Here is a 23,409-nt window from a genome sequence, read left to right on the forward strand (position 1 = left end):
CCTGTGAGATTGGGAATTTGTTAGTCAAGGGATTAGATTAACCAGCTCATTGCCGTGATGTTACATTGTTACGTGCATCTGCCTTGCACTGTACTTGACTGGAATTTAACTGAATGTTAGGTATTCTGGTTTTTTTCCTTTCTGAGCCCACCAAACACCATGGTTGGAAAGGCTTTTTGCTCTCTTTTTCTTACTAACTTTTAGGGACAATTCGTGCGATATATATAAAAAAAAATAACTTTTAGGAGCAATTCGTGCTTGTCCTAGTAAAATTTGTGACAGCAGAATGCATATTTTCTAACTGGAATCTCGAATGTAGGAGTTCGCAGGGATTCGGTTCAGATGAAATTCAGGTTTTGTTCTTCAGACTTGCATCAAATTTGCTGCAAATTGCTTGATGAATTGGGTTGATAATAAAATATACAGTATTCAAATGCCCCTGCTCCATCATTCTTTGTACCAGATTCCCATTGATGGCGGCGTGTTAAATTTACACGTACTCAAAGGAATCCAGCATAGGAAAATGCAGTACACTCGAGCTGAAGCAAAGCAACCTCTCTTCCATCTTACTAATAAATTCCATGTTCTTCAGCAACTGTTCATCAGTAGTTCAGTACAGCTCACTGACTGCACAGATAAGCTCAAGATCAAATTTGGAAGCCATTTTTGTAACCTTTACTCCATCCCAAAATTTGTGAACCCATTTTTATTACTGTCAGCACATCTTCATCGTTTGCTCTTTCAGCTTATCAAGCACAACCAAATCCTAAATTTTACTCTCTCCGTTTCATAATGTAAGTCATTCTACCATTTTCCACAATGATATTATATGTCTAGATTCACCTAGATTTATTAACATCAATATAAATGTGGGAAATGTTAGAATAACTTACATTGTGAAACGGATGAAGTAAATCTTAACTTTAGAGTTGAGTAGTTGACTTTGAATTTTTTTTATATAATTTATTATTTAGTGTTGGCTTTTAAGTCACTAAGGGCATCCACAGTGTAGTCTAAAACTAGTCCATAAGCAATAAAATATTCAATTCAACCACCTAACCACATTGTGGAACTAGTTCATAGCAAGAAAATAGCAAAAACCACCCATAAGTATATGGGCTACCCATATAGAATAAATATGTTATTTATCTCTATTTCCTCTCTCCTCCTAATACTAGTTGCTATCTATATACATTGTGAAGAAAGCAATAGTTATAGTCCATATATGTGGGTCCCATCTATATGGACTATTTTTGCTATATATATTGTTGTTGCCTAAGAAGATATAAGATATATTCATATTACTGTCAAAAAGAACATTTCCAATATTAAGCAATATCAAAATTTTGGTAAATTGCTAGCATCACCAAGTTTTGATAAAATATGCTAAATATGATGTTGCAAAAATTACTTAGGCATTACCAATGTTTGGTAACAAACTAAATGCATCTATATGTTTATCAATTTTACCCAGAAAAAAATATGGTTTAAAATGACAAAAACCTATTACCTAATCATGCTCGTATATAAAAGTTTACCTCAGAAATTATATTGTTATCGTTAATAAATGTTACGGTTTATAATCAGACGTGGGCAAAACGATGAGATTGAACAGACACCATGGCCAATGCTACTATTGGTTGCATAATAAATGTGAGTTTTTTCAGGTAGGGGAAGACAAGATCTGCCAGGCCATTAACAAGAGAAATGAAGAAGGGGATGTAGGACTGAAGGCCACCAGTGCAGTGCACCACCCCCCACTGTGTTTTGGTTGGGACAAGATCTGCTGCCTCATTAACAAGAGAGATGAACAGGACATTGGATTCTCCTGCACATCACGTGCTGGGCATGTGTTTAGCCTCAGAACTTGCAGTTGCTTCAACAATGGATCACCAAAAATACCAGGTGATAGTCAGATAAAACACTTCAAATTCATATTTAGATTTTTGCAGTTGCATTTTAAAAAAGTGCTATACATTTCGGTAACCAGTCTGGCCTAGGAGACTGGTATTTTAAAACCTTGTCTTGAACGCAGCAACAGGGTTCCTAGTTTTAGAGGCAATTTAAGCTTCTTGCCTAGAGGACGTATGATTTAAATTTGCCAGCCTATACGTACTACCCTAACAGCTAACACTAACAGTGGCATTTCTAAATCTCAAGCTGGGGTTTTGCCAAATAGTAATTCGCTAATTAATACGCCAGCAAATTGAAAGTCGATGCGTTTAATCCTTGACAAACCAGCATGCTCTCGCGTGTGGATCAAGCTTTGGAAGAACATTCTGTTGTTTGGTGGGAATGGGGCAGGAGTCAAAAAGAGGAACAGATTGTCACACATGTACAATTGTAGGGCAGCACAAATGTACTCTAATGGCACTTACTTACTTTCAATGTTTACGGCTGCTCTGCTAATGTTTTCACTTTTCAGAAGTTGGGCACAATCACCTTTGGTTGAAAAACAGTGGCATACCTTTTGCCAAAACATTGTCCTAGCTTTAAAGGTCATTTGCTATGTAGGTTCCTGTTTTTAATTAAGGTTGTGAGAAGAAATGACTCAACGTGATAGATTGGATTAATCGCAGAGCATGTACATATATAGGTCACGTCCTTTCATAACCACTCGATAGCTTTATAGCAACAAAATCAGGAGGATAAAGAGTTGTGCCCTCTAAAATTTACAGTACCATTCATATAACCCCTAAACTAGTGTTTGTCTAATTTTACATATTCTTTTAATAATTTTAGCAACATGAAATGTGTATGGAAGTTATGAAAACAAATTGAAGATATGTTTTTTTTCACCGGTTTTATAGGAATACACACATTTGAAAGAACTGATTAAAATATACCATCATTGCAGAGCAAAGATACGAACTCATGGCAGACGCCTGAGTTCGCAGATTAGGGATGCGAAATCATGGACACACATGTGAGTCTGCTCAACGGGGACTAGGGAGCATCCCCGCTCCACGAGTTCACAGTGCTACGGACCGTTCTCGCTACTTCATTATTGCGCGAGTTCGCTTTTCTCCCTGCAAACACCGCGAACACATCATGAGTTCGCACACTTACCGTGCGAACCCATGATGACATCACGAACATGTCACGAGTTCCCGCACCGACCATGCAAACTCGCTGCAAGTTCGCATCTCTGCTCTACAACAGCAATATACTTCTTGCAATTCGTTCAAAACGTGTATATTTTGATAAAAAGGTATATTTTCATATTCTTTTCTTGAAGATATGTACCAAAATCTTCATTTATCTCTCTCTCTCTCTCCCTGATTATTGAGGACATATATAATGCTAGTATGACGCAACACAATAAGATATAATTTGAGGGTTAAGGATTGACCCAATGCAAATATTTGTCATCTTAGTTAGCCAAAACTACTAGCATCCAAATATGCAAAAACAACCAACAAAACTACTTTGGAGGGGTTTTATGAACAATGTTACAAAAGTTGTGGCGTGTGTGTTGGGGGGGGGGGGGGTTAGATGTACGGTTTTAAAGTTTAGGTGCTAGACGGACTTTTGTTCAAAGTTTTGGGGGTATATGGACTTTCCTCTACCAACCCTTTTTACATCAACATCAGCTAACCTATTAAGAATTTTTCCATTTTTTTTCCAAAGTACCCCTGATTCCTTTGTGTCCAACCCTTAGAGAAGAAAATGGAATGGCGTCAGATAATGTTGGCAACACCGTTGGGAGGGAATGGGTCTAGGAAGGATAGAGGGAGGGTTCGGTGGAAGGGCCCGTCCTGTCACCATGCTCTTCGCTGTCTGGAGGGAAGGGGAGAACGGAAGAGGAGCTGCAATGGCTGCTTCTCACATCACCATACTCAACGTCATCGTTGTTGGGCACTTGGGCTACCTCCAAGCCACTGCCATCTCATCACGCCGTCACTAGAGGAGGTCAAGAGTGACCCTTTTGCCGCTAACTTTCTTTTGACCTCCCACTACTACCTTCGGATCTAGACTCTACACGGTGCTGTGTTATGTGAGAGGGCAATGTTGGCCAATTCGAGGGAGGAGGTCTTAGAGGGAATGTGGGAGGGAGGCGACAGCTTGAGCTTACACAAACAAAGGAGAATCACCCCATAGTTCAGGTTGGGGAGCACCAGGGAAGGATAACGACATCAAACAGGGAGTAATAACACTATTGGGCTGGCTAAAAAGGGAGGAAGGGGGGGGGGGAGGGGGGCACAACCACCAAGGAGGGGGGGAACAACCACCATAGAGGGATGAGTATCGGTCGTCGAGTGAGTAACTAAACACATGCAACATGGAGGTATTTTTAGCAATATGTAAAATTTCTAAATGGGTAAAGGACGTTAATTGATGGTGACGGAAAAAAGGGGATAAATATGATTATATGATGGCAAATTGTAGACATTGACCTAGTCGATGCCATTCTACAGAATAGAGCTTTCGATAATGATAGATCGTAAAATTTTGCTATTATTGTTGTTTCATTGCAACAAAAATATAGAGCTATAAAAGTTCCATTTTTACCCATTTGGAATTTTAGAGAAAGAACATATGAACATCAAGAGGTTGTGGTTGGTTTACTTTTAAATCTGTCCACAACTTATTTTCAATTGGAATATTAAAGTTTGCAATAAATTAACTATGATAACAAGATACCTAAATGGAAAATTAACCATATCACATCAGACTTACTTTCAAAGATTTGGAAAATTCCTTTCGTCAGATGGCCGACACAGCCCAACAAATTAGTCGCTCCGCCTCCAGCTGTTGTATGCCCCATCCCACTCTTCCATAGTGGCACATGCTCTCTTCGCATGTATGTACATGTATGAGCTATATTACCAAACTTTAAATGATTTTTCTCAAAAAATACTTATCTGGTAACATGGTTTTATTCATTACAATTAAATCTTTACAATAAGATGTCACACGATTGTAGTATGTAGTATGTTGGTAAAATAAATATGTTTTAAATGTTGAAATTCGATATTTAATGTATGAGAAGCGAATGCTTCAACTGGAATTCTACTCTATCGCACATTTTAAGTTTTGATTAAAAGCAAATATATTTTTGCTTGTTATAATTATTTGTGCTGTTTGTGAGCCAATATCCATGTAAAATAGACCATTTTAATTCGCATAATAATCTTATAAAAGTCTATTTCATAAAAAAAATAAGTTTTATATTGTTATGGGCCTATTTGGTTTGCATTGGGTGACCTTAACTTGGCTCGTACGGGTCATCCTATTTGGGATTAGCATGGCCATAGGACGTAGATGGCTGAATGGTGCTGTCTGGTTACATGTATTAGTTTAACTAAGATAGGTTGGGATAATGTTTGGTTGGTTATATGAGATGCAACACTTGGGAGATTTCGCATGAGTTTCGATACCTATTCTATCCTCTATGTGAAGTGTAAGGTTACATCTTTCATCTCAAAATTTATCAAATCTAATAAACATATCAATTGATTTTAGTTACATTTTAAATGTTTTTAACTATAAACTATACAATTAATATGCGTGGAAAAGATGCTAAATGATTTATCACACACATTTACAGTGATATGTTATAGTTTTTATATAATGGCAATTATGGCAGTAAAGAAAAAAAAGTCACTCCGCCTCTCGCTGTTCCCTTGCCCCTCCGTTGCCGACCTCTTCCCCGCTCTTCTCCCACTCTGCCGCTCGCCTCCTGCTCTCCTGCTCCTTTCCCACTCCGCAGCTCGCCGTTCCCTGGGTTAGGGTTTGCACTTTCGATTTTGGTCAAACTTTCAGTAGCACCAAAATTTACGAATTTCGGTACTTCTGGATCGAAATTATTTGAAACTTTAACAAACTTTAACTGAGTTTAAATAAACTTTGATTGAATATAAAAAAAGAGAATTTTCAAAAATTTCGGATGAGAGAATGATTTGACGGTGGGTCCTAGATTTCAAACTGAAATAATATAATCACTTCCCCGGGTTCCTACCAGGGTGTACCTTACCGCCGGTAACCGCGCGGTTACCGCGGGGGCACGGTAATATAAATACCGCGTAACCTCTTTAAATTCAAATAAATTTTAAAAATAATTTGAATTTTTGATAAATTTTGTACGGTTTTTCACGGTTACCGCGGTTACATGTATTAGTTTAACTACAGTAACCGTGCTTACCGTTGGGACACGATAAACCTGGCCCCGGCGGTTTGGAAAACCTGGTCCCTATCCTCTTCTCCATCCGTGCAGCTCCTCGACACCTTGACCCCCCAGCTGCTAGAGCTCCTCTATGGATCTATCCCCACTGTTTGTGACTGGATTCATCATCGGTTGGGCCGTTCGTTTGTCACATGGGCTTCGTAGTTGGGCTAAGCCCCGAGCAAACCTACTCGGCCCGATTCACCCCCGACGGCCCACCAAACTAGCCGAACCACTCGCCTAGTCTCGTGCCCCGGTGTTCCTCGCCCACACTCCCAACGCAAAACCAACCCTAGCTCTCGCAAAGCACCGCCACCCTCGCCGCCCCCAACCGCTTGCCGGCGGAGTTCGCCGCCGCGCCGCCCCTCGGCGGTGCTCCCTACCCCGCCCGCCTGACCGCCCGCCCGTCCGTCTCCCCTCCCCGCCTCGCCATCGCCGGCGCCCCACCCACCGCTACTCGCGCGAACGCACCGTCTCGACTAGCCGACGCCGCCTTGGGATCGCCCCCGCCCACCTCCAGATACGCGGCCCGGCCGCGGAGCCGTGCTTACGTCCGCTACCACCCGGCGCCGATCTCCACGACGCCCCGCTCACGAGGTAGGGTTTTGGAGTGGGAACGACGACGATCGCGTTCCCCCTCGCACGCCGCCTGATTTGAGCTGCCCCACGCGTTCGTTCGGTCCTTTCTCAGGTACTCAGATCAAACCCTAACCCGATGCTTCGCTTGTCCGAGAGGATCTGTGCAAGTGTGTAATCCTGGATTGATGTGATGATAGATTAATGGTTTCCCTCTGCATGTGTTGGTTGTGTGTATGATTGTAACAGATCTGTTGTGTTGCCCATATCATTGTTGATACATCTCGTGCCGAGTCCATTTCAAGTTCACTTCTTGTATGTGTTGGGTATAATGCTTTGGTTTGTCATGTGGCAGTCTATGCAGTGTTGTTAGTGCATCACTCGTATGTATGGACTTCAATGGATATAGTCAGCCATGAAAGATTCCCTTAATATGTTGTTTCCGCTCATCTTTGTAATGTTTTTGGCTAACCTTGCAATTTGGCGGAATATAGTTAGCAAGGTCTTTTCAGATTTAATAATATAGTCTGGTACTGGTTCTATTTACTCTGTACGTCGTTCCAGCTCATATTATTAACGTAGTCGAATATATTCTGTCTCCATTTCCCGCCAAAATTCTAGTTGGAACGGTTTAATTCCAGCTTTGATAATAATGTCTGTTACTACTGCTACGTCGATTCCGTCAACTTGTCGTTTCTACCTTGATTACGTGGCATAATTTTATCTGAAATGATTGGCTTGGAAACTTCGCATCTAATAACATCTCTTATTGACACGTGTGACATGTTGGTTCCCATTGTATATACCATTTCTGCTCAGCTCAGCAATGATGTTGGCCAATTTTGTTAATATGATTACCTGCCATATTTGTTTGGCTGTGTCTGATTGATGCACATGTTGTATATGGACCTGCTTTAACGTAATAGTGCATTATGGTTTAGTATTACTATTAAAAGGGATGTTCATTAGCAGTTTTTATCCTCTTTGGTGGACGTAATACCTGCTGCACTTGACCAAAAAATATGTTGCTGACATGTGAACTCTACTTATCACACTTTATGTGGCTGTTAATCAGGCAATGGATAGTGCTTTTGTCTCTTGTCGGGTTAAGATTCCTAATATTTGCTTCTGTAACTTTTCTGACTGAATAAATTTGTTTGATTGTTCCTGCCCATGTTGTATGATTTATTGATTGATTGGTATAAATTTTGTGATTATTCTCAAAAACCAATTCTTGCATTGTCACTGCATATTTGTTTCTTTTCTTCATTTTATACGCTATATCATGCATGTTAGAGTGAATGCCATGCATTGATAATTTCTGGTTTTATTGCAAATACTATGAAAATTGAAAAGCTCACACCTGCTTCCTTTTATCACCTATTGGATTTGCAGGCATCAAAACCCTGATTTGATAACATTAAGTGGAATTTTGACGATGGGTTTCGATAATGAGTGTGTTCTGAATATTCAAACTCTTCCTGGTGAATATTTCTGTCCTGTTTGTCGGACGCTCATATGTCCCAACGAAGCTCTGCAAACTCAGTGCACACATCTCTACTGCAAACCCTGCTTGGCTTACATAGTGGCAACCACACAAGCCTGCCCTTATGATGGCTATTTGGTTACAGAAGCTGATTCCAAGGTACTGCTATCTTCTTAAGGGAATGCTTTGTGCATATTCAGTTCATCAAGTATATTTGGTGGTAGTGATCCCTTTATTTACAACCTGATTTGCAATATGCAGCCTCTGATGGAATCAAATAAACCCCTTGCTGAGACAATTGGTAAAGTTACAGTCCACTGTCAGTATCACAAGAGTGGTTGTCAATGGCATGGTAATCTGTCTGACTGCATCACACATGGTACTACTTGTGCCTATGGGAACTCTCCTGTAGTTTGTAACCGTTGCAGTACTCAGATTGTACACCGTCAAGTGCAAGAACATGCTCAACTCTGTCCAGTATGTCCATCTCCATCATTCCTTATTACTCCCTCGATATGTATTAGCATCATTTCCGTATTCACTAATGTTTTTTCCCTTTGCATGTTATTGCAGGGTTTGCAACCTCAGGCGCAAGCACAACACACTGACAGTAGTATGATGCAGTCATCAGCAACAGGAACCCAGGCAGCCGTGCAAGGTCCTTCTGCAGTGGCCTCAGCAGTCCCTATGACGCCTGTTACAGCAGCTCCTACAACAGTACCATCCACAACTACAGCCAGAGCTGGAACAGATTCTGCTATCGCAGTTGCTTCAGCTGGTTCAACCACTGTAAGCACCGTGGCTGTGGCTCCTTCACTTCCGGTGGCACCTACTGCTGCTAGTCAAGGTCAAGCACTTGCTCCTCAAACTCCAACAGCTGAGCAATACCAGCAGCAGCTCCAGTACCAGCAGTACTATCAGCAACATTACCCTGGATATAACCCCTACATGCAGCAGTATCAACAGTATGGTCAGTACCAACAGTACACACAACCTCAGACGCAAATTGCACCCCAGAATGTGGCTCAAGCTCCTGCGCAATCTGCTCCATATGCTCAGCCTCAAGTTCTACAGCCCAATCAGCCCCAACACATGGTGCCATTCCAACCTCAGAATCAGCCCCACCTTACACAACTCCAAGCACCAGCAGCTCAGTCACAGTCTCAGCAGCATCCACCATTGCAGTCTGCAGCTCAAACTCAAATTGTACAAGCACAACCACAAAGCCAAGTATCTTTCCAACAGCCTCAACCCCATGCACAACCTACAACCCATACACCAGTCCCTACACAACTTGGTAGCCAACCATTTGCAATGCCTCCTACTCAAGCAACACCATCTGAAGTTCAGCCACATGTTCAACCTCATATTCCACAGCACCATCAGGTTATGGCTCAGCAACAACAGCCACAACTGCAGCATTTACCTCAGCAGCAACATCCAAATGCACAGCAGCAATCTTATCCACAAATGCAGGCATATCATCAGCCTCCTCCAATGTCTCATGCACAACCTCAGAATCCTTCAGTTCATGCAGTAACAGGTCATCAATCATTTTCACAGCCTCAGCCAGCACATCAGATGCAACAAGGTGCTCCACTGCAACGTTCCCTACATGTATCTCAGCAGCAAATGCCTAGTGCTCAGCATCATGCACTCGCACATACTCCACAGGGCCAACAACCAACTATGATGGCTCAAGGGACTCAGCAGACACCACAACATCAGCATGTTGGGCATCATGCCCTGCGGCCAGAAATATATGCTAGCATTCCTCCACAGGCAGCACCACAAGGATTCCCTCTAAACGCACCTGCTTCCTCACAAACAGGTCAATCATACCAACAAGGAATGCCCTCATCACAACAACTGATGCATGCACCTCTCCAATCCCAAGGCCAACAATTTATGCAACAGCACCCTACTCATACTTCTGCTGGTCGGTCTATGAATTATGTTGCACCACAAGAGCAGTTCCAAAATCAATCTGGTGGTCCAGTTAAAGGTTTACAGGCAGGTGTGATGAATCAACAACCACCAATGCGTATGGCCTCTGATAATGTAGGAGCAACGTCTGAATTGCATGGTGCTGGACAATCTTTTGGGCAGGGCTCTTCGTCTTTAAAAAAACCTACTTCGGAATCTGAGAAATCAGAAAATGCAACTAATGCCACCGGTAATACAGAAGTAAGTGGGAAAAATGGAAGTGCTGAATCAGCTCTTGTAAATCCTATTTCATTGGATGGGTCAGATGGTTCAGACAAGGGGAAGGGGAAAGGAAAAGTTGACTTTTCAGCTTGGGAAAGTAATTCACATGATCCAGATGCTCGGGGAGGCAAAGGGACGAGGTCTGGTATATCAAATGATCTTGTGAAAGGTGGATCATTACAGCAGGCACCACAACATCCTTATGGACCTGATTCAATGCTTCCTCAACATATGCGTCAGCCTGGGCATATGCCGTATATGCAGGGGCTGCCAAATCAAATGAGGCCACCTAAACATTCCTTTCCTGAAAATAGTCGGCCTCCAATGCAACAACCATTTGAAATGGCACCTAGGGTGCTTGGTCCAAACCAAAATCAGATGCGAATTTCACAGTCCATCAGACCTGATGGTGCTATAGTTCGGCCACCGATGGGGGCACCAATGCCTGGGCTGCATGATTCAACAGTTCCTCCTTTTGCTCCTGAATATGTTGGTCAGCCTCATCCTCTTGGTAATTCTCTGTAACAAATCTAATATGTATGTATGTGTTTGCAAGCATATGACCAAACTTCCATTTATTCAGGAACTAAAAAGAACAATAGTGTTGGCAATGGACCACATGGAGGCTCAAGGGCTTTATTTGAAGGTGGATTCAATTCTTCACAGAAACATTCCAAGTCATGTGCAGCAAATCCTGGCAGAAACAACGTTAGCCACAAAGATTTTGAAGATAATATGAAGCAGTTTCCAGTGCCTACTCACCTTGACGGTGAAGGTCATCAAAGGGGTCCTAGACCTTTTGAAGGAGGTTTAGGTAGACCTGATGGTTTTGCTGATATATTACCTGGAAGGCCTCCATTGACAAATCATCCTGGTCCATTTCCTATAGGCTTCGGAGAAGATTACCCAAGGAAACCCAATTCGACTGTTAGTTATCCTGACTTTATTTCGCCTGGTGCAGAATTTGGTCACCGTGGTATTGATGGAATACCTACTCTTAGAAATGCAGGTAAGGATCAGAATCACCTTCATCCTTTTCATCATATTTCATAAATGGCGAAAAGTTTAGTACACCTTGATCCTTTTCATCATATTTCAGTGACTAATGGATTAAAATGAAATTTAGGTCCATTTCTTCAAGGGATGACAGGCGGGCCTGGAGGTTTGCATAAAGATCAGCTAGGCTCTAGTAACTTTCCTGGGAGTGGACACCATGATTTTGACAACTCAGAGTTCCCTCGTACTCGATTCCATCCTGGTGATGCTTTTGTGCCAAGAAATCTGCACGGTGGTGGTTGGGGTGGTGGCCAATTGCATGGCATTGAACCTTCTGACTATGGCTACAGAGGTCACATGCATGCAGATGATCCAAATATTCCAATTGATTATTCTCGGCATGGTTTTCCAAAAGAATCTGCCCACTTTGGTTCGGTGGGTTATTGGTGTTTCTTTCTATAATATGCTTTATCTCTTCCCATATGATATTGCTGTTACCTGATGTTCTGTTTACCCGCTGAACTCTTGTTTGGTGGTCTTCTCTATAGGGCGGACACTTGAGAGATGGAGATGTCAGTTGGTGCCGTATATGCAATACTAGCTGTGGTACAGTAGAGAACCTGAATATACATGTAGAGACCAGGGAACACCATCAACATGCTATGGACATTGTTCTGAAAATGAAGCAAGATGTTGCAAAGAGGAGAAAGAAGTGAGTATACTAGTTTTAATTCTAACATACTTGGTTAAGCATTGCCCATCTGTGGTTTTAAACTCTCCACTTCAGTTCCTTCAGGAATTCTGGTGGTCCCAAGTCATTCAAGAAAAAAGTACCTGGGAAGGATAGCTTTCGTGGAAATAGGCGTTAGAACTCCTGTTATCTTGTTCCTTGGAGACAGGTGTCGGAAGGTATGCTTTGGTGCTTTATTATTTACCATAAGTGCAACCATTTCTCCCTAGGCTTCAGTTGGTTACCTCCTTTTCTTTTGCCAGGTTGCTGGTAATGCTTCTGGAACTATCTGAGACCATTGAAATTGGGTCTTGTCCATACATTTTGGTTAAGGTAGTGCTGCATGTTTGGAATAGAATTACCATGTTCTCCTGTCCATACATGTTTGGAACTATCTGTACTTATGTTGCCGTTTTACCATGTTGACGTTTTACCATGTTGTCATGTGGACTTTACCTGCTTTTGTGGAGTTCGTTGCTCCTATATTGGATGCTCAACTCACAACTCTGAGGATGCTTATCTTGGACCTGCAATACTTTAATTTTGTACACCTGGATATCTGATAATGCACAATGCATGACTCCCATGTTTATCCGCTAGGCTCAGATGGATTATGGGTTCTGTTATACTGTATAACGGCCCTACAGGGTCAAAAGAGATAAGTTTCACCAAAAGGATCCATAGCTATTTTTCTCATAGGAATAGAAAGAAACTATACAACTAGCTATGAAACCCTGCAATCACAATTTTTTTTCTATGCAAGAGACTAGTGGAAGTCTCTCTTGGGGGCCACTTGCAGTGCCTGAAATGGTTAACATTGAATCCCAGGACATACATTTGCTTTTTTACTCTCACAATGTTTTCTGTGAAAGAATATTTAATTAAACCCTATGATCCTAGCCCTTCATATTTTGAATGTGTGATGATTGGCATTTCCTGCAATCCATAGTTGTGATCAGGTATAAGAAATTGGTGGCAACATAAACTGTTGTTAACTAACTGCCTCTTCCATACGTTCATTTGGTTTCAGAGATTAATTTCATTCTACTTCGTGAACATTTTTGTTCCCAATTTATGAATAATAATTTTTAGTGCCAATTGGGTGAAACTGAGCTCATTCAAAATTTAAGATTAAATGACCAGTACTGGTGACAACCTACTATTTTAATTTTCTCATGACCTGTTTTTCATTCTGGAGTTTATAGATATTTAAGGTTCTGCTGCCTTGACAGCTTGAAAGGAATTACTTGTAGGAGAATATGCGAACTTACATTTTTTTTTAACCATAACATGTCACATAATGTTGAGTTGTCTTGTACTTAATGGTTTGACTAAATAACACTGCAATGATTGCCTATGAGGGCATCCCAACTCTAAAATGTCCAAAGGGAGGTAGAAGGCAGAAAAACAAGCTATCATTTGGTAGGAACATGGATCCTAGATATTAGCATGCCAACATGTAGTAAGAGTGGCATGTTAGTGTAGTGCAATTGAAAGGGGCAAAATTTGCCCTAGGACATTCCCATGGGACACTCCGAAAACATGCCTTTCCGTAGGAAACTTCGGTTTTGTGGCAATTTGTTAAATCATGCTATTCCTTTTCTTTTTTTTCTTTTTTTTTATCTTTGAGTGAAAATATTAAAGTTCACTAAGGACACTTTGAACCCATCCCCAAATTGCACGCTTGACCCGGTTAAATTTTCATCCCAAATTGTGGAAATGAAAACATTTCAGGGGATTAGGCGCCGTTTGGTTCAGGTTATTGTACAGATTATTGTCGTGGATTGTCGATTTGATTATAGGGATAAATTAAATATTTTAAGAAATAAATTTAATAAATAGCTTAAACAAGTGGTCTAAGCAATGCAGTAGTAGGAATTTTTTTAGAAAACGTATTTTTGGAAGTGTGGGCGAAATAATCCATTTCAATAATCTGGTGAATAAGCTGAAAAGAAAAGAGCCTAATTGAATGAAAAATTTTAGAAGTACTAAAAAATTTCTGACAAAAAAAACTGAACAAAATTTGGCCGAATTTAAACATGTTGTGCTGATTCCAAAACAAATTGTGTAAATCAAAAACATTTCAGAGGCCTGTATAATGGATCTTCCCCCGCAAAAGTTTTAGCAAAATTTGGCTGAATTCATACTTATTTCGTAATTAAGAAATGTGTGTTTTTTTTAGGAAGCATATCCTACCTGGTGGCCAAAAGACCAAAAATTTCGGAAATGTCAGTTTAAATTATAGAACCCGAACTTATAACTTGGCATGGGGGTAGAACGCCATTTCCAAAATTTTGTCATCAGTTAAGCCAGAAATCTTAAAATAATGCCATCAGTGTTTTAGCAAAGACACATTTTTTGAGTGCCTTAAATTCCACCAAACTATGATGTCATATAGAAAATTTTGCCGAAAGTAATTACACTAACAAACTCTGTGCACCGCTGGAATGAAAGCACATTCTAAGAAAAGGAGCAAATAATAAGGTGTAAATTGGTTCTGAGATGGACTTGTAATTTTTTTTCATTAGTTCTTGCAGACAGTGGTTCTTGGTTTGATTATCATAGGTATTGCCGTATTGGTGTGGCATTCAAACCCAATGAAGAACATTTACATTCTGTTGATATAATATTTTCAGTTTTAATTTTAAATTTAACACAGTTCGATATGACTTAATCCGATTATGTTTGATGTGATGATTTGTTTCCTTGGCAATAGCCTTCTCTTGTGTTTTTCCCCAAAGTGATCATTAAATCATTTGTTTCTTTTGTTGTTTTATTTGCTAAAGCAGAAATTGACAAGTTTAGGAAAAATCCCTGAGGGGGCTCAACTGTCGTTCTTGCATGCTTTCCTGAAGGCGGTAAGGATAGATGCACACTTAGCTTTTTCTATGTTGTGATTTAACTTAGCCACAGATCTTTGGCCAAAATATATAAGCTGATTATGCTAACCCTTTGTCAGTATGTTGAACTAGACCTGTAGAGACTAATTTCATATGTCCTAGACTGTTTCCATATTGGATCTTTTAGGATTGATATGACATTTAGTTTCTTTGTAAATAAAAACTGGTTGGACTAGCTGATCACATATAGAAATTGATTTAGTACAATGTTACAAGGCCTATAGATGTCAAGGACATTTTCTGACATTTCAACTGTATGGTAACCTGGAGAATCACCATTCTCTTCTAATGCAACATGGGATCATAATTAGTATCCACCATTTAGTTAGGGGAACCTTGAAAATATCCTAATGATGCAAAAGGTGTAGCTAACAATACCCTCACCATGGAATATGTCGTGGCTTTGTGCTGGAAAATGGTTCCACGACAATTATGACTAGCATCTAAGGAAGCATGGGAAATATACTAACTCACTGAAGTAGGAGTAGTTGTGAAGTTAAGTGCTAGGCACAAAAGGCCAAATTTGAATAATTAAGTTGCTTGGTGTTGGGATTGAACCTATGTAGAATATCTTTTGACCTTCATGTGAATTCAACTTTATCTTATTTATTGGGCTCAATGACCACATGTTTATCTGCATTGACATGTTTGCTAGTATTTTTGGGATTTAAGTTCCTTCCTGCCTAGGGATTAAGATGCAGCTGAGATATATTTGCTCAGTAGATACGCACATCATGTGTCTCCATTTTTTGCTGTCTCTACAATATGCCAAGATTCTAGGCTTCAAGCCACTTTAGTTATAAGTTTTCTAGGCTTCCCTGTCCCTCTCCGTGCATGCAACACTAGCTGAGAAAGTGGTGATTTTGATTGATATAGTGGTGGTTTTCAAGCAAAATGAACTATTATTAGATAAGTTAACTGAGCTCTAATTTACTGTCTCTTCATAACATTAATAATAGGGGTTTTCACTAGAGAGGCCCAAAAATAAACTTGGCTAGAAGCTTCTTTACTATGTAATCTGTATCACCTCCACATGTAATATTATTTTTGCACGTGATGAAGCTAAACCGCATATTCTTTTCATTCTGATGGGATATGTGGTTAGTTGCAGCGGCACCTAAAACATGGTCTCGCAAAGCCCTTGTGGTTTAACAGTTTCATCAGTTAAATCTGTCCTTAGATTCGCATGATATAAATGAAGAGTGAAACCATCACTGCTCACTAGTCTGTCCTATCATTTTTTGCTGCTTTTCTACTGTTAAGGCTCAGTTTGAATCAAATTATTGAGCGGATTGTTGCTGTAGATTATCTGCTTGATTAAAGAGATAAATTAAATATTGTGATAAATAAAATTAACAAATAGATTAAAACAAGTGATTTAAGCAGTACTGTAGAATAATGTTTTTTAGAAAATATATTTTATCAAAACTTGGAGCAAATAATCAGTATTGATAATATGTAAATAATCTAAAAAGAACTAAGTTAGCCATGATGTTCTCACCGTAGCAGGCAGTCATACTAGCATTTATTTTGCTGTGAAGGTGGCCATTATTACTGTCTTCTTCTGGCATTACCAGCTGTAATTCATGATTTGTCTTTATTCGCACTTTATATGTTTCCTTTTTTTTTTCCTATCCCTTGTTTTGTGTTACTGCTTTGGAAAGTCTTGTAGCAGCTAATGAGGAATTCATGATGGATATGCTGGAAGCTAAACAAGTAGCTCAAGCTCCGACCGCATTTCAAGAGCTCGAGTGGCACAGGAATGTAGACAAACCGTCATACTCCAGCTTGCTGAATTTAATTATTTCATTGTAAAACAGTGTAGTTTCTTGCACAGTAATGTATCAAGCAGTTGATGACTCGATGTATCAACATAAATGTAATCATTTGTTAATTTTTTCCTACTTAACAAATATCAGTTGGACCTGTACATTATGCTAGTATAAAGAAAAAAAAAGAATATTATTTGTCTGGTCTGGTGTTGCATTTATTGCCTTCACTTGATATAAAGTTGTGAACTCCAGCAGGCCAAGCTTGTACTCTTGTACTACGTATTTCCACGTAAGACAAAAGTTCTCTGTTCAGTTTGTGATATTTTTTGGATGTCACCTTATGTGTAGAGCAACTTTGGGGGAACTTTGGCATGGTGCTACTACTGATCGACCTATGCTTATATGATTGTGTTGTTAGCTTGGTTCTCGGGTGAAGAAATAGCCCAAACTAATGTGTACTCTCTAATCACTTTTCTTATTTAATTTATTCTGCCTGTCTGCCAAAAGAAAAAGGTAGTAATTTCTATTTTCCAGCTAAGTTTTCTAGTGTGTGTGATTATTTATTCTTTTTTGTTGAAAGTTTAAGTTAAGTTCTCTTTCGTTGGTGATCCTGTTTTCATGTCAAGCCGTCGAGGTGCAGATGGCGGCGGTCGCAGCCGTCTGCCGGTGCCGGAGCGGGCCTCATGGGCGACGACGTGGCTGGCTGTGGCTCTGTTCTTGGTAATTAACTATTCCTCTTCTCTCTCTCTTTTTTGTTCACTTTGATGTTCTATTGGTATCTTTGGGAGTTCTTTTTTCTCTCACATTCTTGATCTTTTATGTTCTTACGTCTTTTATCGATCGACTCACGCGTGGATCGCTGGGAGTGAATGCATGCGTGTGTCCGTGCGCGACGGACGGAGTAATGTCCAGCGCAGCGCAGCGTGTGATACGCCCTCCATGCGTTGCTACTATTGTAACTATCCATCACTGAGCTCTCGATTCGGGTCAGAAGCGCTCGGTGTTAATTAAGAAATAGATACAATTCCTTGGTCTCACGATTATAGATGGCCGTAAGGCTCCGGCCCACGGCATGATCATTTGGCCTGGCCCAAGCACAACATGGCACGATTGGTGTCGGGCCCGTGCCGACCCGACTCGACAGTTGGGCTGTGCCTAGGCCGATGTCTTGGCACGGTGAGCCGACTCGGCATGGCACGATCAAAGAAAAATAGTTGAGAGATCCAAAATAGACTTAATTGAGCCATATAAGGCACAACCCAATGAGAAGAGGAACGCAAAATAGATTTATTCTAGCCATATATGACAGGGCCTAAAGAGATGAGAAAGACAAAATATACTTATTCCATGTAGAATCACAATGGGCTGTCGTGCCTTCAAACCAGCACGGCACAACCCAAGTCTTATTGGGTTGTGCCTGGGCTATTGGTGCTACCTGTGGGCAGGCCCAACCCGATGTGTAGGTTAGGCCGTGTTGGCCCGACTGACCTCGGCACGGGCCCGGTTATGCCTAGGCCGGGCCCGACCGAGAGGCCTATTTGGCTATCTATAGGAAATATAACCCTTGTATTACAACTCCTACTTGAAGAATGTGTATGGGCACAGTACTAACAACAGTGATATTGCATTTCATTTCAAAAACAAAAACAACAATACATGATAGTAACAGAAGTAGAAGCACTGAACAGACTTCTCCACATCCATTTATTCATGAATTGGCTAAATTTTGTAGGAGCAACAACAATTGCGTCTGCTTCATGGTAATCGATCAGTTTGTGTTCTCCTTGCCCATGTAGCGACAAGGACATATACTTTGTCGTACAGCTTGTCTGGTAGTTGAAAGAAAGCAATTCTCCATCTTCGCTTGAACAACAGAACACCAAATGCCATCCAGGTACCAGTTATGAAGCCACACCCAAGTCCAAGATAAAAGAAATCTATCCCATGACCTTCTTTTGTTCCTCCCTGGTGACGACCTTGCTTTGATGCATTATCCCTCGAGCAATTGTTTTGGAGAGGATGCCCACAAAGTCCAATGTTGCCAATGTACATAAATGGATTTGCTGCATACAAGCTATCAAGCTGTGTTCCCGATGGAATTCTTCCCGTAAGATTGTTGTACGACAAGTCCAAGTAACTTAAGAACGTTAGATTTGACAGAGTGGCTGGTATTTCCCCTGAGATCTTGTTCCTTGAGAGGTCGAGTGATTCCAGAGATTGCATCTCCCCAATCTTGCTTGGAACAACTCCGATGAAGTGGTTCCGTGACAGATTCAAGTACACTAGCACATTAAGAGCAATTATTTCTTCTGGAATTTCGCCGGTTAAATTGTTTGAAGATAAATCAATGCTCGTCATGTTTGTGTCAAAAACTCTACTAATGGAACCATAGTTCCTGTCCCTTCAAGACTGCAGACAAACTAGTAATATCGAAATTTTTTACATCATCGACGTAGCACATTCCTGTCATGTTTGTCTTTCTCATTGCTGTCAGATTTGACAGGTAGCTCGGCAAAGAGCCCGATATCTCATTGTTACTTAGATCCATGTATTGAAGGCAAGCAAGATTTGTGATGTTCATCGGAATGTCCCCTACGAACTTGTTATGACTTAAGCGTAGAATTCTTAATAGCCTTAAGATTCCAATCCATGCTGGCAATCTTCCTGTGAATTTGTTCTTAGCCAAATCTATGAATAGCACAGTTGTAAAGTTTTGCAGAAAAGATGGGAACTCTCCTGACAAACTGTTGTTACTTAAGGCTATATATTCCATATCTTCCATAACACCGAGGCATGGCGGAGGTTCTCCCTCTAAAAAATTGTTGGATAAGTCTAATACAGCCAACCCTTGATATTTGCAAAAAGATTCCGGAATTTGACCACTTAATTTGTTAGAGAATAGCGAGAACTCCATTGCATTCATAGCTCCACTACCAGAGGGCAAAGGTCCCGACAAGGAGTTATTGGACAAGTCCAAAAAGCTTATGTTTGGTGGTAGTGCGGGTATCTTACCAGTTAACTGGTTGGAACTGAGATAGAGTTCAGAAAGTGACATGAAGCTCAAGCTGGCCGGCAATCCTCCGATGAGCTGATTGTTGGAGATGTTCAAGTATTTGACATTTGAAAAGGCATCGGAGAACCATTGTGGAAGCTTATCAACTATGCCTGCACTCGAGATATCAAGATCGGTAAGTCTAATTTGCCACTGAAGTCACCCAGGAAAATGTGGTCCCATCTGACAGGCTGCAAAGTGTGCAATGCTTAATTTAGATGGTGGTTGCCACTCCGAGCTGATATCAATAGTCAGAGCATTATAAGACAAGTCTATGACTTGCAGGCTCCTTGCATTAGCAAAGTGTTCCTTTGTTATCATCCCATCCAAGTCGTTATTGTATAGATAAATTTTGGTCAGACCAGTGAGCAAACCGATCTCATGGGGGACATTTCTAGTCAAGTGATTGTCAGAGAGGTCAAGGAACTTCAGATCAGTGAATCGACCTACAGACGCTGGGAGAGGCCCTGTGATGTTGTTCGAACTGAGATCTAGTTTAACCAAGCTCGTTAACTGCCCTATCCATTTTGGTAGCGTCCCAGTTAACTGGTTTACTCCGAGGTCTAGTTCCTTCAGTTGATTGGGCGAGCAATTAGACGACAGATTCTTAAACATCTCAGTTATGTCTCCGTATAAGAGAGCCCAGCGAATCTTCAGGACCTTCAAACTGCATAGATTGCTAAGGTCCGTGGCCATGACGCCCATGTTCTTGTCACCATCTCCATTAGACGAAAGATCAAGGAATTGTAGGGATGTCATCATCAGTTTGTGCGGAATTTGCCCATACAATCTATTTGAACTGAGGTCAAGGTATTGTAGGCTTGTTATGTTCCAAAACCAGCTGGCCGACATTGGATGGTCGAAGGAGTTACTGGAGGCATCCAGCACCTCAAGGTTTGTGAGGTTCAGGCGTGGTAGCAGCAGCTGGTTTGCGGTAGCAAGAGAGCAGCCAGAAAGATTAAGGACCTTCAGAGAAGGGATCATGTTCGAACATGACACGAGGCCAATCCATCACTGTCGTAAGGTTCATGTTGTGGAGACTAAGATGTTGATCAAGGTGTTCCAGATGTTGTAGAGCAAGTACAGAAGGGCTTATCTGGCCAACCAAAGCTTGTTGTACAGCAGGATCGCTGGTGACGCCATGCTTGAAGGCCAGCAGGGCGTCCCTCTCGTGCGGCAAGCAGCTCGCACTCGCACTCGCACTGTTGCCACCAGCAGCGGCTCGCAAGAGGGATAAGAAGAAGCAGGTGATGAGGAGCAACACGGACATGGCAGCTGGGTGATGCATGCTCGAGGATGTGCCTAGCTCAGTTCTTCCACTGCCCGTCGCCTGTTATTATTATAGTGTTACTACGTGATGTCCCACGATTAGTGCGGGATACATGGTAGATACGATGAAATGATTTAGATTAAAATATTATCAAAATGATGATAATTTAGCATGTGTATGTTTAGTTTTAGAATGAAATAAATTGTAGATATAATTACTACTTTCTTCGTAAATAAAAACCTAACTAGATATGACATATATTTTAGTACAACAAATTTAGACTGATATATGACCAGGTTCGTAGGACTAGAATATATCACATCAAGTACTAGATTAATTTTTTATGGGATGGAGGGAGTATATGCTTGCTTGTTGATGAGCTTCGTGTGTTTAATTTGTTGATGTGGCATACTTGCATGTAAGATTTAAGAGTGCTATTCAATACTATGCTTATATGTTGAGCTTTGGATATTGTGGGTAATAGTTTTATAGAAAGAATGGATTAGACAAGTAGTACTCTTGACAGCAGCATCACTTAATTAGGCTGAGTTTGCTTGGGCTAGATGGGAACCAATCTCCTACGCACGGAAAACGGAGTGGTCTATTAGCACGTGATTAATTAAGTATAAGGTATTTCTTTAAAAAAAATGGGTCAATATGATTTTTTAAGCAACTTTCGTATAGAAACTTTTTACAAAAGAATATATCGTTTAGTGCTTTGAAAAGTGTGCGCATGGAAGACGAGGGAGGAGAGATGGGAATTTGCTGTGCCGAACACAGCCTAGTGTGTCTCAGTGTCTGCGGAATCGGTCCGTCAACGGGTCGAGTCGTCGCTCAAGCAGTCAGCGCCTCAGCAGTCAGTCGTGAGCGCGTTCAACGAGATGTCAACTCACGCAAGCGTACATCCATGTACTGTACTGGTGCCCTGATGCCTGGGCAGCTTGGAGTACGTCCTGTGCATGGAACCGGCCGGATCCTCTAACGTGAACTGCTCCCTTATGTAATCACTGAAATTTTTTACGCAAAAAGCACGCGCTTCGCGCTTGCGGGGGTTGGATCCGTGACCCGCCTCACGCGTTCCTCCCTTCACCACACTCGTATAAGACTCTCGTATTTATTTACAATATTCGTCCTCCTCATTTTATCTTCATCTGGTATTCAAATGGTTATTTGAGACCCAAAATGAATTCAAATGAAAAAGTTATTAACCATAAAGTTTTATAGCTTTTTGAGATCTACAACATTAGTTTTGGTCAAATCTCCATCCAAGGTCCTTTGAAGAATTTGAATTTCAAATGTAAGAAATTTAAGCATAATTTTTGGAGCCTAAATGATTTGAAATGAAAAAGTAGTCAACTACAAATTTGTAGATCTTTAAAAATACTACAACTTTTATTCAGACCATTTCACCATCCGAGACCAGTTGAAAAATCATAGAGGCGCTCGGTTAAGAAAATAGCCAATACAATTTCATCTTTACTGGCGGTTCTCTTAGGAAAACAGCCAGTAAAAAATATGAAAACTGAGCCATGAATTTTGAATTGCTGTATGTGGGTAGTGCTTATCAACAATTTAATTAGATTCAATTTTGCATTCAACAATCTAGCCAATGGAACTTTAGCAAAGATAAAAGCAGCTGGTGCACCCTTGAGCAGCATGATTCTTGCATTCTAATACTTACTCCCTCTGTCCCATGATATAAGGGATTTTGAGCTTTTGCTTGTAACGTTTGACCACTCGTCTTATTCAAAATTTTTTGAAATTATTATTTATTTTTTTTGTGACTTAATTTATTATCTACATTATTTTAAGCACAACTTTTTATTTTTTATATTTGCAAAAAAAAATTTGAATAAGACGAGTGGTTAAACGTTGTAAGCAAAACTCAAAATTTTTTATATTGTGGGACGGAGGGAGTCTAATATATGAAAGTATTGAACATCCCACGTTCAACAATTCCATTGTCGTCTAGTCCGGTTAGGATACCTGGCTTTCACCCAGGCGACCCGGGTTCAAATCCCGGCAATGGAACTTTTTCTGATTTCGTTTTCTTCTTTCGTTGTTTGCAGCAAGATAAACACATGTTTGCGTCTTGGGATGTTAGTGCTATAGCATTGCTGCAATTCCTCATGATCTTTTCTCTAATCCTAGGCTGCTGGTCACGATTGGAATTGTTCAGTTAGCACTTGGCACTAGTGCTTCTCTTCTCTTTCTGGGAAGCAGCAGTGCTATTCGATTCAGATTATTTTGTGA

At 40.7% G+C, this 23,409-nt stretch overlaps 2 protein-coding genes and 1 non-coding gene across 6 annotated transcripts; 2 read left to right on the top strand and 1 right to left on the bottom strand.

The window, feature by feature from the left end:
• Positions 1 to 6,446: 6,446 nt before the first annotated feature.
• On the top strand, positions 6,447 to 17,034 carry LOC127756726 (uncharacterized). 4 transcript variants are annotated; one of them, XR_008013295.1, is made up of 11 exons: positions 6,447 to 6,857; positions 8,138 to 8,387; positions 8,490 to 8,705; positions 8,802 to 10,947; positions 11,020 to 11,445; positions 11,563 to 11,867; positions 11,981 to 12,144; positions 12,220 to 12,341; positions 12,426 to 12,495; positions 14,952 to 15,020; positions 16,727 to 17,034. XR_008013295.1 is itself a non-coding variant. In XM_052282102.1 (9 exons), exons 2-8 carry the CDS (start codon positions 8,181 to 8,183, stop codon positions 12,299 to 12,301), a joined length of 3,546 nt encoding a protein of 1,181 aa, XP_052138062.1. In that variant the 5' UTR covers positions 6,447 to 6,857; positions 8,138 to 8,180; the 3' UTR covers positions 12,302 to 12,341; positions 12,426 to 12,645. The 4 variants fall into 4 exon arrangements, 2 of the variants coding, with proteins under 2 accessions (XP_052138062.1, XP_052138064.1); XR_008013294.1 differs by having other exon boundaries at positions 14,952 to 17,034; XM_052282102.1 differs by lacking the exons at positions 14,952 to 15,020; positions 16,727 to 17,034 and having other exon boundaries at positions 12,426 to 12,645.
• Positions 17,035 to 18,589: 1,555 nt separating this feature from the next.
• LOC127757357 (leucine-rich repeat receptor-like protein kinase PXL1) lies at positions 18,590 to 20,870 on the bottom strand. The gene is made up of 3 exons (XM_052282861.1): positions 20,075 to 20,870; positions 19,681 to 19,999; positions 18,590 to 19,235 (listed from the first exon to the last, which is right to left on the bottom strand). The coding sequence occupies exons 1-3, from the start codon at positions 20,868 to 20,870 to the stop codon at positions 18,590 to 18,592; spliced, it is 1,761 nt and encodes a 586-aa protein (XP_052138821.1).
• Positions 20,871 to 23,113: 2,243 nt separating this feature from the next.
• Positions 23,114 to 23,187, top strand: TRNAE-UUC (transfer RNA glutamic acid (anticodon UUC)). Its single transcript has one exon. It is a non-coding gene; the product is annotated as a tRNA-Glu (tRNA).
• Positions 23,188 to 23,409: the final 222 nt, after the last annotated feature.

The sequence above is a fragment of the Oryza glaberrima genome, chromosome 12, assembly GCF_000147395.1.
Source record: "Oryza glaberrima chromosome 12, OglaRS2, whole genome shotgun sequence".
In the NCBI taxonomy this organism is placed as follows: Eukaryota; Viridiplantae; Streptophyta; class Magnoliopsida; order Poales; family Poaceae; genus Oryza; species Oryza glaberrima.